Source organism: Cricetulus griseus, chromosome 5, assembly GCF_003668045.3.
Source record: "Cricetulus griseus strain 17A/GY chromosome 5, alternate assembly CriGri-PICRH-1.0, whole genome shotgun sequence".
NCBI lineage: Eukaryota > Metazoa > Chordata > Mammalia > Rodentia > Cricetidae > Cricetulus > Cricetulus griseus.
The window spans coordinates 61682101-61693949 of NC_048598.1; the positions used below are offsets into that span (position 1 = coordinate 61682101).

Genomic DNA, 11849 nt, shown 5'->3' on the forward strand with positions numbered 1-11849 from the left:
CAAACCTACATCTACAGAGAACTAATGGGGAAATGACATGGAAACAGGTGAGCAGGGATGGCTCACTTAAAAAGGAATGACAATGTCCTGATGCCTAATCTCTCCTAGGAAAACATGGAAGTCAGAAAACCACATCTTCAATGTGGGGGAAGCAAGCTGCTCCCAATTACTCCAGTACTCAGTGGACAAGCCTGTGAGTGTAAGGGCAGCATCAAGAGCTGCTGTCTTCTGGCATCCTAAGTTGTGGACATCCCTGTGGACTCTAAGGGAGCCCTAAAGAACTGAACAGAGAAAGATGCAGGCCAAACACTCTGCAGGTCTCATATTATGGGCTGGCAGGCCATTGAATTATTAAAACATCCTATGATTGTCACCAATCTTTGCTTATTCTTGAAACTTGTTATTGCTTGCCAACAAACAGTTCTCACAGTATCCTGAAGTCCCTAGTCACCATGTGACATGTATCAGTGTCATTCAGAGGCAAGTGGGGAGGGAGGAGAGAGTGGGAGGGAAGGAAGGAGGGAAAGAAGGAGGGAGGCAGGAAGGGAGGGAAGGAGAGAGAGGGAAAACTTGAGTTACAATGATGGTTAGTTTTAACCTTCAACTTGAGGCAATCTGAGGTCACTTGGGAAGAGAGTTTCAACAAGCAATTGTCTACATTGGGTTGGCCTGTGGTTTGTGGTGGGTTATCTTAATTGAGGTGGGCAGGCCTGCCCATTGTGGGTCCCGGGATGTAAAAATGTAGAGGAAGTGAGCTGAGTACTAAGCCTGAATGCCCTCATTCTCTCTCTGTCACTGAGGGTGTGGGTGTGACCAGCTCCTGCCACTGTGACTTGCCCCCAGTAGTAGACTGTAAGTAACCTGGAGTTGTGAGCGAAAATAAACTTCCATCTCTCTTAAGTTGAGCTCTACCTTGGCATTTTATCACAGTAACACCCTCTATCCTAGGAGAGTCACAGAGATGATGGTAAGACCACACTCTCTTTACCCCCTAATCATAAACATTCATGTTGCACCAATTGCTGGTGTAGACCTTGCTAAACAAATAGGAATCTTATAGGGTTTTAAAAGATTTATTTATATTTTTGTCTCTCTCTTCTCTTTCTCCTTCATTCTCTCTCTCTTCTTTTCTTTCTCTTTTTTCCCCCATCTCCCTTCCTTTTCTCCCACTCTCCTTTCCTTTAATTAAACTTCCAACATTAAAAAAAGATTTATTTATTTGTATGTGTGTGTGTTTGTGTGTGTATGTGTTTGCCTTCTGAGGTCAAATGAGGGCATCAGGTCTCCTGAAGCTAGAGTTACAGATGACTTTGAACTGCTTTATGTGGGTACTGGGACCTGATCTTGGGTATGCTGGAAGAGCAGCAAGCTCTCTTAACCAGAGGACCCGTCTCTCCACCCATAGAACCTTAGGTTTGACTTCTGTGAGGCAGAAACTGTGCAGGAAAGCCAGCTGTAAGTGTACTTTCCAACTGACTCTTTGGAGACTGCTGACCCAGACACCGTTTCGAAAGAACTTCACTGACTACCTTGCTGAGTTGGAATATTTTACTACAGTCAGCTTGCTTCTTAATTTAATATGCCCCAAAGGATTTACTGTTTCTTTTCTAGATTTAAATGTTGTATCTACCCTGTAGTGTCTGCACTTGGAAGGCTGAGGCAAGAAGATCCCTTGAGCCCAGGAGTTTGAGGCCAACATGATAGAATCTCATTTCAAAATAAATAGACGAAAATCAAACAGATAAACAAAGTGTGTGTCTAGAAAGGTCAGCTACGGGACTGACAGTGTGGTAGAAATGTTGTGTTGAGTGTTTGCTTCGTTCGTTTCTGTAGGAGACTTTAATAAATGTCAAAGTCTGGCATTGCAGGCTTTGTTTCCTCCAGCCCTCAGTCCCGGCCCACCCCCGACTGCTCTGTGTGCCAGTGCTTGCACAAACCCAGACCTTGCAGATATGTGTCTTCTCTAGTCATGTGTCTTCTCTAGTCAGCTCGCTCTGCGGAATTCCCTGTCTCTGCCTAGAAGGCCAGAATTACAGGCATGCTGCCATGTCCATTCAGCATTCATGTGGGTTCTGGGAATCTGAGCCACCATCCTCCTACTTGTGTGGCAAGCATTGGGCCGTCTCTCTAACTCCTGGAAGTCATGTTCTCTACAACAACATAGCAAAATGACTGTTGACTGGCATAGTTAAAAAAATCCCACAGTCTAGAGGCTGAGATGCCAAGGTATGCCTCAATGGAAACCCACGATCTATAACCACCCACAAAGGAAAATGGAATGTTTGCTCATTTTGCTGAGTGTTGCTCAGCAAGGTGGGAAGGGAGGTTTGAAATGGGAATGAGGTTCTGAGAGCAATGACTGAAGAACCAGAAAAGGACTGTGACACAGACTAAAATGAAGCTGGGCTGGTGGCATTCATCTAAACTTCCAACATTTGGAAGGTTGAGGTAGGAGATTGTTGTAGCTACTCTGGGCTGCAGACATAGAACAATCTTAAAACAAACACAAACAGAACAAAGTAACAAAACACCATTGGAAACAATAACAGAACACCTTGGGAAAATGTATCTATTATCTTAGCACAAGGGTTTTTAACCCTTTACATACCTAGCACTGCTTTGGCTTCCTTCCTTCCTTCCTTCCTTCCTTCTTTTCTTCCTTCCTTCCTTTGTGTTGTTCTGGGAATTTCATTGAGCTAGGGCCTCATGCATGTGGATAAGCAGTTGACCACTGATCTGATTCTAAGCCTAACAAACCACTTTAAATGTTGAAAATACAAATACACAAAACAGCAAATTTGGGGCTGTGGAATGGTACAGTGGCTAAAGGTGCTTGCTGCCAAGCATGAAGACCTGAGTTTGATCCCAGGGACCCACATAGAAGGAGAGGGCTAACTCCCAACAGTTGTCCTCTGCTGCATGTGTACCACGGCTTGTGTGCACTAGCATGGGTGTGTGAATAAAAGTATGCCAAACTTGAGTTACAATACCATACTTCTTATTAATGTTGCACTTAAGGCTTCACCATGGTCCAACAGCTTCCACTGAGTTTGAAGCAGTGGTGAGAGGTAGCCTTGCTGCCCAGGGTGTGGTGCAAACTTCCACAAGACACAAAGCATCCGAGAAGGAAGATTCTTTGGGGGATGCCAGGTGGTAAGAATAGAAGATAGAAATGGCTCAGCTAAGACAGGGACCTCAAAGCAACGGCTCAGAAAATATCTGTGGCCAGAGGAATGTCAGAAGAGAGCTCTGCTTCTGACCATGCAGCCTACCTGCTCCCTGTACCTTGCCCCAGTTTCTGCATAAGTCCTTTCAAAGCCCCTACACCATCACCCCCATAGACCCTGTTTCCTGAAACCCACCCTCCTAAACAGTAACTCTGCCCTTGCTCTCTCTGTCTCCACTTCTGTGGCCTGTGAATTTTAACCTTCATATTTGAGAGTCAAGAACCCAAAAGCTATTGACTTGGAATGCTTTAAGTTGCCATCTAGTTTCCAGCACCCTAGCTCCCTGAGAAAGGCTCTGTCATTCTCAATGTCACCACAGTAACCTCCTATTATCATATTATTCCCTTATCACCACGAAGATAATGAGATAGACTGAGGGTCCAGTCTCTGCTAACTCACATGCCAGAGTGACTGCCGACGGCTGGCTGAAGGTGTAAAGTCATGAGTCCATTTGTGATCATGCACACATATGGTTCAGGTGGCTTCAAAAACTCACAATGAATATCTGCTTTTAAGAGAATTGTGAGTGTGCTTGTGTACACAAACTTACACACATGCTCAAACACACTCACGGGAAACAGGTAGATGGTGATCTGCTTACAAGAGAAATGTGTGTGTACGTGCATGTGTGTAAGACACACACACACACACACACACACACACACACACACACACACACTCAAACACACCTAGGAAACAGGTAGATTAAATGTTTCCCCAAGGTGCACTCAGAGCCTTTATTAGGAAGCTTGGAAGGGCCCTGGGATCCCTCCCACCTGTTCAGATCCTGACTGCACTTTGAACTTGTTACAGCATTTTCAGCCATCATCTAATTTGTTTTCCACCAGCACTTTGGGGGTGGCAATATAGCTATTATTCTTTTGTTTCTTCTTTTGAAAACATATGTGTTTAAAGGAGAAAGCCACAGAATTAGAACACAAATTCAAAATGGAATGAGCTGTGAGAGTTGGGAGAGCTATTTTATCTTCAGAAACTTTAATGAAATGGAATATTTCATATATCTTAAAAATCTTTGCTGCCAAATTTAGGGAAAGGAAGTCCTGAGTGCTTATTGAGAGAGAATGCATTTGTTAAGGTCAAAATTAAAAAGAAAAAAAAAGCATATACTTTAAAAATAATCCAAACGCTATGGGAGCATTGAAAAAAAGTACTTTACATTTCCACCCCAACAGCAATACATCAGATGAGGGTTTGTGATATGGCTCAGAGGGTAAAAAGGCTTGCAGCCAAGCCTTCCTGTCTGAACTCGATCCCTGGATCAAGAAAACTGCTACTTCAAGTTGTTTCCTGACCTTCACACACTCACACATGCCAGTTACTAAATAAACAACATGCATAATAAACACATCATAAATGGACTGGAGAGGTAGTTCAGTAGTTAAGAGTGCAGCCCTTCCTGAGTGAATTCAATTTCCAGCACCAGCGTTGGGCAGCTCACAGCTGCCTGCAATATAGCTCTAGTGGATTCATTGCCCTCTTCTGGCCTTTGTTGGCACTGCACACACAGAGATAGCATAAATACACTTACACACACACACACACACACACACACACACACACACACACACACACACATAAAAACATAGCCTTAAAATATAACATGAATTAATAGATGACCCAGAGACAGATATTGGGGTTCAAACTTCAAACTGAAGATCAGAAAGGCAAAGTAGCCAGCCACTAATCCTTACCTCTACCCAGCAGCTCTCCTCACCATGGCTGGAGACTGAATGCCTCCTACTCTTTGCTGAAGACCCCGATTCTATATTTTATACCCTTCTAGTGCTGGGATTAAAGGTGTATGATCCCAGGTGTGTGCCTGGCTTCTATGGCTTGTGACTGACTTCGCTTTCTGTATCCTCAGGCAAACTTTAAGAAATCATATATCACTACATTAAAAGATATTTTTAAAAAAGCAAAACTAAAATCAGGTGAGAGAAGGGTGCCTCACAACTCCTTGGTGGTTAGTCTTAATTCAACTTGGTGCAATCAGAGTCAACTGAGAAAAGGGTCTCAACAGGGGATCGTCAAGGTGAGGCTGGCTGTGGCGTGTCTCTGTCTTGAGTATGTGAACTGTGGAAGGAAGACCTGCCTACTGTGGTGGCACCAGTCCTGGACAGGACAGTCTGAATTGTATAAGAAATGGTGAGCCAGGTTTTGGCATGCAAGCATTAATTCAGCGCTGTCTGCTTTTAACCCTAGTGCCTGGATTTCTCCTAAAATGATGGACAGCAACCTGAAACTGTAAGGTAGATAACTTTTTCCTCTTCTAAGCTGCTTTTGCCAGTGAATTTCATTATGGGAGTGTGAAGCAGCTGGTCACATGGCATCTGAAGTCAGGGAGCAGAGTGAGATGGATACTGGTGTCAGCTCACTTTCTCCTTTATTCAGTCTGGGATCCCAGCCTATCTGATAGTGCTGCACACATGCAGGGTGGGTTTTCCCACTAAGTTACTGGCATTTAGAAATTCCCTCATAGACATGTCCAGAGGTTGGTTTCCATGGTGACTCTGATCTCATCAAGTTGTTAAGGTTAACCATTGCACCAGGTGATAGCAACTTTTCAAATGTATTGTAGTTAAAAAAACAAGTGTATCTGTGTGAGTGTGTTTGAATCTCCACGTATGTAGAGGCTAGAAGAGGGAATTGGATTTCCTGGAGATGGAGTTATAGGTGGTTTTAAAACACTTGATGTGGGTGTGGGAATAGAACTTGGGGTTTCTGGAAAAGCCCAAGTACTTTTAACTGCTGAGCCAGCTCTCCAGCTCCTGTAATTGTCGTCATATGGGACCACTCCTGTTTACAGTGTTGGCATATGCATGCTTTAGTGTTTCTGTATTCATGGGCTCCATATAAATGTCACCATACAGTCGTTATTCCCAGGTCTTAGCACTTTAATTTAATAGCGCTTTTGAGATCCTTTGTGCTGTTGCCCATGTCAGATTCCAATTCTTATTCCCTCTTGCTGACTAGTGTTCTGTTCCACATGTACACTGCAATCTGATTGTCCTTTTTCCTTTCGGTGGTCAACTTTTTCAAGTTTCAAGTTGTGAATACAATTTTACAGTAAAAAGTGCTTACAAAGCCTTTTGCTTATATTCGTTTTTTATGTATCTTAGGTAATTAGCTTGAAGTAGGATTGCTGGGCCGTAGAGAGAACACATGTTTGCATGTTTTAAGGAAGTGCTTAACCATTTTCTCCAAAGTGATCTCCATTTTATGCTTTTACCAGCTGTTCTGGAGGACCCCAGTGGCTTTCCATGCTGCAGTGGTAGGTGCTGCCAGTCTTTGTATTTTAGGACATCCTGGTAGTGATAGCAAGATCTCTGCTGTGTTCGTCTGCACTCCAGTGTTCGCTTAAGATTTCATTTTAATTATATATATATATATATATATATATATATATATATATGTGTGTGTGTGTGTGTGTGTGTGTGTGTGTGTGTGTGTGTGTGTGTGTGTGTGTGTCTGTGAGTAGTTACCTGCACCACACATGGGTGCAGATGCTGACAGACACAAGGCAAAAGAGGACATCAGATCCTCTGGAGCTGGAGTTACATGGGTGCTGAAACTCAAATGCAGGTCTTCTGGAAGAGCAGCACAGAGCCATCTTTCTAGCCCCATGACTCATTTTGGGCACTGTTTTATGGGCTTTTAAGGAATTTGGATATTTTCAATGGAAAATGACTTCTGGAATCTTTTGTTTATTATTTTAGATAAGTAATTTGGCTTTACTGATTTCTAGTTCTTTTCCCAATTACATATTTTATTCTTAAATTTATTGTGTGTGTGTGTGTGTGTGTGTGTGTGTGTGAGAGAGAGAGAGAGAGAGAGAGAGAGAGAGAGAGAGAGAGAGAGAGAGGAGTCAAGGCCCTGTTATGTGAGGTACAGTCCTGTTTCTAACCAGTCCCTGTATTCCATGATGAGGGCTGTCTCTCTGCTGCCAGGCCTGAAACAGGTACCCTTGTTGTGACAGCACACATGGGGAGAAGTTGTTGACATGAAGAGACATGTCTGTGCTTGAAGCCTCCAGTCTCCAGCTAACTCCCAAAGCTCTTGGAAGCTCTGTGGTCTCTCCTCAACCTCTGAAGCCCTACTGCCTATGATAGGATGGATCCTCCACAAACCAGTGCTAAGGTTCAGCTGATGCATCCAGGGAGGAGGACAGTCACAAGCACATCCTATTAGCGTAGGGTCACTCATCCTTCATGGATACTTTGTCCCATTGGATTACTTGTCCACCACTGTCTGATTCACTCAAAAATACAATATTTTTAGTTTATTCATTTCTGACTCTTTAGGTATTATATTGGCTCTGCTGACCTGTGGTGACAGTCTCCATCCATCAGAGATGAAAGCTTGACACCCAGGTCAGTGACTTCCAGGCAATGTCTGTGAGTTAGTCTTCGGCGTTTGACAGTGGTGGGTGGCAGGATGGTGGCAGCAGTGGAGAGAGGTTATAAAAGCGGCTGCGCTTATCTAGAGAGTATACGGCCTTGCAGCCGCAACCATTGAAATAGATGTGGCTTTACCACAGCAGCAGCCAGGGGAAGCCTCTGCTGAAAGCCGAGGCCTATTCGACTCTAGGCAGCTAGAAACTGTCTCCAAGCTGGGTGGATGGTTCTGAGCAGCTCAGCGGCAGCGGGTCGGCTGATAGCCGGGAGCACCTGTAGAGAGAGGGTGCTTTCCGGGCCTAGGCCGCAGGCCTGGTGGAACCCATAGCCTGTCCCAAATGGGGTGTAGATTTCCAATATCCCGATCCTGACACCAGATATAGTGGGAAATTACCAATACGGAGTCAGGTAGAAATATAAGGGTATTTAATAGGGAAAAGCCTTACTTACAGAGAGACCTAGCCAGCTGGCGTGGCAGCGGTCTGTACGCAAGCCCAAAAGTGAAACCGAAAGAGAAAATGCAGTCACCCTACGTCACCCTGACCACGCCCTCGAAAGTGTGGTCAGGCACACCTGTAGCCAGCCCCTAAGTAGGCGTGGCTACAGCTTCCCCTGTATCTGTGTACTTATCTTCACGTCTTTATCTAGATCTGGACTTTTCAACAAATCCCAGACCTTTATTTCTAGTTAGCCTAAGGTTCCATACCATCTTAGATTTATATATCTGAAATGGTAGTCTCTCTCTTTCCTCATAAACCATTTCCTACCTAGAATTTTTTGTCTTGAAGAGTATCTTTCCCCTCCTCCAATCCTTTTCCTGTGGCAGTCTATGAGTCTCTCACTTTTTCTTGTTTTGTGACAAGGTCTCACGTAGTTGGCTTTGAACTTGCTATGGAGACAAAGATGATCTTGAACTTCTGATCTTCCTGCCTCCACCTCCCCAGTGCTGGGATTCAAGGAATTCACCACTTCTCCCAGTTTAGGCAGTGTTGGGAACCTACTGGGGCTTCCCACATTCCAGGCAAGCACTCTGCCAACAGAGCCACAGTGCCAGTCCACTCTTCACTTCTTGTTTTCACTCCCACTTCTTGTTGGCTCTCCACATGTCTCCATGGTCACTAACTTTACTGACCCCAGTGTGATGGGGAATGTACTGTGTATGTTCATCTTATTGATTATTGAATAAAGTATTTGTTTGGCCAATGAGACAGCAAGTTAGACAGGACTAGGTGTCAAAGGGGATTCTGGGTAATGTAGTAGAGAAATGATGTTCCAGGCAGGAAGTGACATAGCAAGGAGACTCATATTTAATAAAGGAGAAACAGGAAATGTCCCTTTTCCCCTTTGCCTCCTCCAGTGGCAGGATGTGAGCAAGACAGGGCACCAGCGAAAGGCATCCTCTATAAGATAAGTCTTATAAAATATATGGATTTATGATAATTAAGACTCAGCTAACAGATGAGAATCCTAGTCATTGGCCAAGCAGCATTTGAACCTAATACAAGTCTCTCTGTGTATTAATTTGGGCTCTAACTCAGGTGGGCGGCTGGCATAAATCACACATGTGGCTGTGGGGCTTGGCAGCTTTTGGTGGAAAGATTTATCGTAACACCAGTGTCCTAGAGTCTCACTGTTCCATCGCCTTAACTGTCATTACTTGGTTCTGTCAGTTGCCAAAGGATCATACTTGCCTGGACTCTTATCTTTCTTCTCTTAGCCTCTCCCCACATTCTACCTCTCTATACCACATCTCTCCACATACTCTTCTTAGCTACTTCAACAGTACTCCTTAAGAATATTTTCTGGATGCTCAGATACAATCATCAGTCAAAATTTTAAATATTCCGGATGGCTTCCTTCATTTTCTTAGAATAAAGTGAAAAACCCTTCTCCAAGTTTCTCAGAGCTCACCCAAGCCCATTCTTCCAGTCACATGCCAATCGGTTTTCACCGATGCCTGGGGCTGCTGCAGAGCTTACCATGGGATATTATTAATTCCATTTCTTTTACCTGTGACTAGGACCTCAGACAGTGCAGTGTGGCCAGACAGCTGGAGTCCTGCAGGGAGGAGCTCAGCTGTCCCCCAGCAGCCCTGCTAGAACTTGAGCCCTGAGCAGAGCTTAAACTCATCTGACATCAAAGAACCCATTCCCATTTTCCTCATCCTGGCTCATATATATTGAAGAACTTACTCCCATCCACCCCATCCTGGCTCCTGTGTCTTCCTTAGCATGCCCACTGGCAGAACTCTTCTTTCTACTCTTCCAGGTCCCAGCACAAACAAATCCTATCTGTCTCAGTGTTTTAGTTTCTTCTTCTTCTTCTTCTTCTTCTTCTTCTTCTTCTTCTTCTTCTTCTTCTTCTTCTTCTTCTTCTTCTTTTTACATTTGCTTTTATCTATCTCTGTGTTTCTCTGTTTATGTGTGTGTTTCATGACTGTGAGTACACACATGCCATGGTGTGCGTGTGGAGGTCAAAGGATGGTTTCTTTCCACCATGTGGATTCTCGGAATCAAACCCAAGCTGGCCAGCAAGCCCTGTTAACCACTGAGCCGTCTCCCTGGATTGCTTGGCTTTTTCTAACCCTCACTTTCCCTTTGCAAAGTAATAATTCATTCCCCTGTTGGGGGTTCCATTATACATGGAGCTACATGTTGCATTTCCTGTTGCTGTTTACCAGCCTGTCTCTTCCATCAGTCTGACTTTCAGGGGAAATTTTCTGTCTCAATGTACCCCACTAGGCTGACTACAGCTTTGCTAGTTTAGTGCACATAGACGTGCACAGGATGTAGCCTCATTACTGAGAATTTTGAATTTGCTTGTGGAATTTGTATTTTTTTCTAGTACACAATGGGATGCATCAAGATGGGTGACGTTATGATCTATGTCATGTTTAACAAAATGCAGCATCAGATGAAAGAATAGTGGAAATGTGTGTTGGAGGTAAGAAAGGCAGATCTCAGGCTAGATGCCAATCTCCCTCTGATATTACCTGAAGTCATGTGATCCTCTTCCTGCAGAGAAGAACAATTGATCAATTCCTAAATTGTCCCCATTCTTGCTTTCGATATCTGACTTAATATTCCAAAGCTCAGTTTGTTTAAATAACCATAGATGCTTTTTGCATATACGTATCTGTGTGGGGAGTATATATGTGTGTGTGTGTGTGTGTGCATGTGCGTGTGCGTGTGCGTGTGTGTGTGTGTGTGTGTGTGTGTGTGTGTGTGTGTGCAAGGGTATTTGTTCAGGTGTGCAAGGGTATTTCTTTTTTTTCTTACTTAGTTTTTATTTCATAATAATAAACTTAACTCTGCAATCCAGCTAGACTTGGAGGGGACTGAGAAAAATATAGAAACCAAAGAATTTCAGTGAGAGCAGAGATTACAGGGCATTTCGAGCAGAGCAGATAGGGTGGGGATGCTCTCCTGAGCTACAGAAGGAATGGTCTGGTAGGTAAGAAGCCCACAAGTCAAAAGAATTAGAGTTGCCCACAGTTGGAAATGGTGATCTTCTTACTGGTCTTGCCATTCCTGGACCAGAAACGCTCCATGGCTTCCACAATGTTCATGCCTTCTTTCACCTTCCCAAAGACTACATGTTTGCCATCCAGCCACTCAGTCTTGGCGGTGCAGATAAAAAACTTGGAACCATTTGTGTTTGGTTCAGCATTTGCCATGGACAAGATGCCAGGACCTGTATGCTTCAGGATGAAGTTCTCATCCTCAAATTTCTCTCCGTAGATGGACCTGCCACCAGTGCCATTATGGCATGTGAAGTCGCCACCCTGGCACATGAATCCTGGGATAATTCTGTGAAAGGAGGAACCCTTATTTCCAAATCCTTTCTCTCCAGTGCTCAGAGCATGGAAATTTTCTGCTGTCTTTGGAAATTTGTCTGCAAATAGCTCGAAGGAGACACAGCCCAAGGATTTGCCATCAGACATGATGAAGAACACGGCAGGTTGACCATGGCTGCAGGAAGAGGCAACAGGGGACAGCGGCATCTGCAAAGCCCAAGTATTTCTTTAGGTGTGTATATACAGAGGCCAAAGTCATTGTTGGATTTAGGCTGTTTTCCTCTACCACTCCCTACTATTAGTTTTCTTTGATTTTATTTTTAAGTTAAGTATTTGTGTATGTCTGTGTATGTGTATTTGTGTCCAGGTGCCCCCAGAACACCTTGGATCCTCTAGAGTTAGAGTTGCAGG

The 11849-nt window shown here is 44.0% G+C and overlaps 1 protein-coding gene across 1 annotated transcript; it reads right to left on the bottom strand.

Moving 5' to 3' along the window:
• Positions 1-11116: 11116 nt before the first annotated feature.
• LOC100760752 (peptidyl-prolyl cis-trans isomerase A-like) lies at positions 11117-11645 on the bottom strand. The gene has a single exon (XM_027418120.2). The coding sequence runs from the start codon at positions 11643-11645 to the stop codon at positions 11121-11123; it is 525 nt and encodes a 174-aa protein (XP_027273921.1). The 3' UTR covers positions 11117-11120.
• Between the last annotated feature and the right edge of the window lie 204 nt (positions 11646-11849).

Bases quoted from the DNA above. Each gene is read 5' to 3' on its own strand.
- LOC100760752 (XM_027418120.2), bottom strand. From the start codon at position 11,645: ATGCCGCTGTCCCCTGTTGCCTCTTCCTGCAGCCATGGTCAACCTGCC.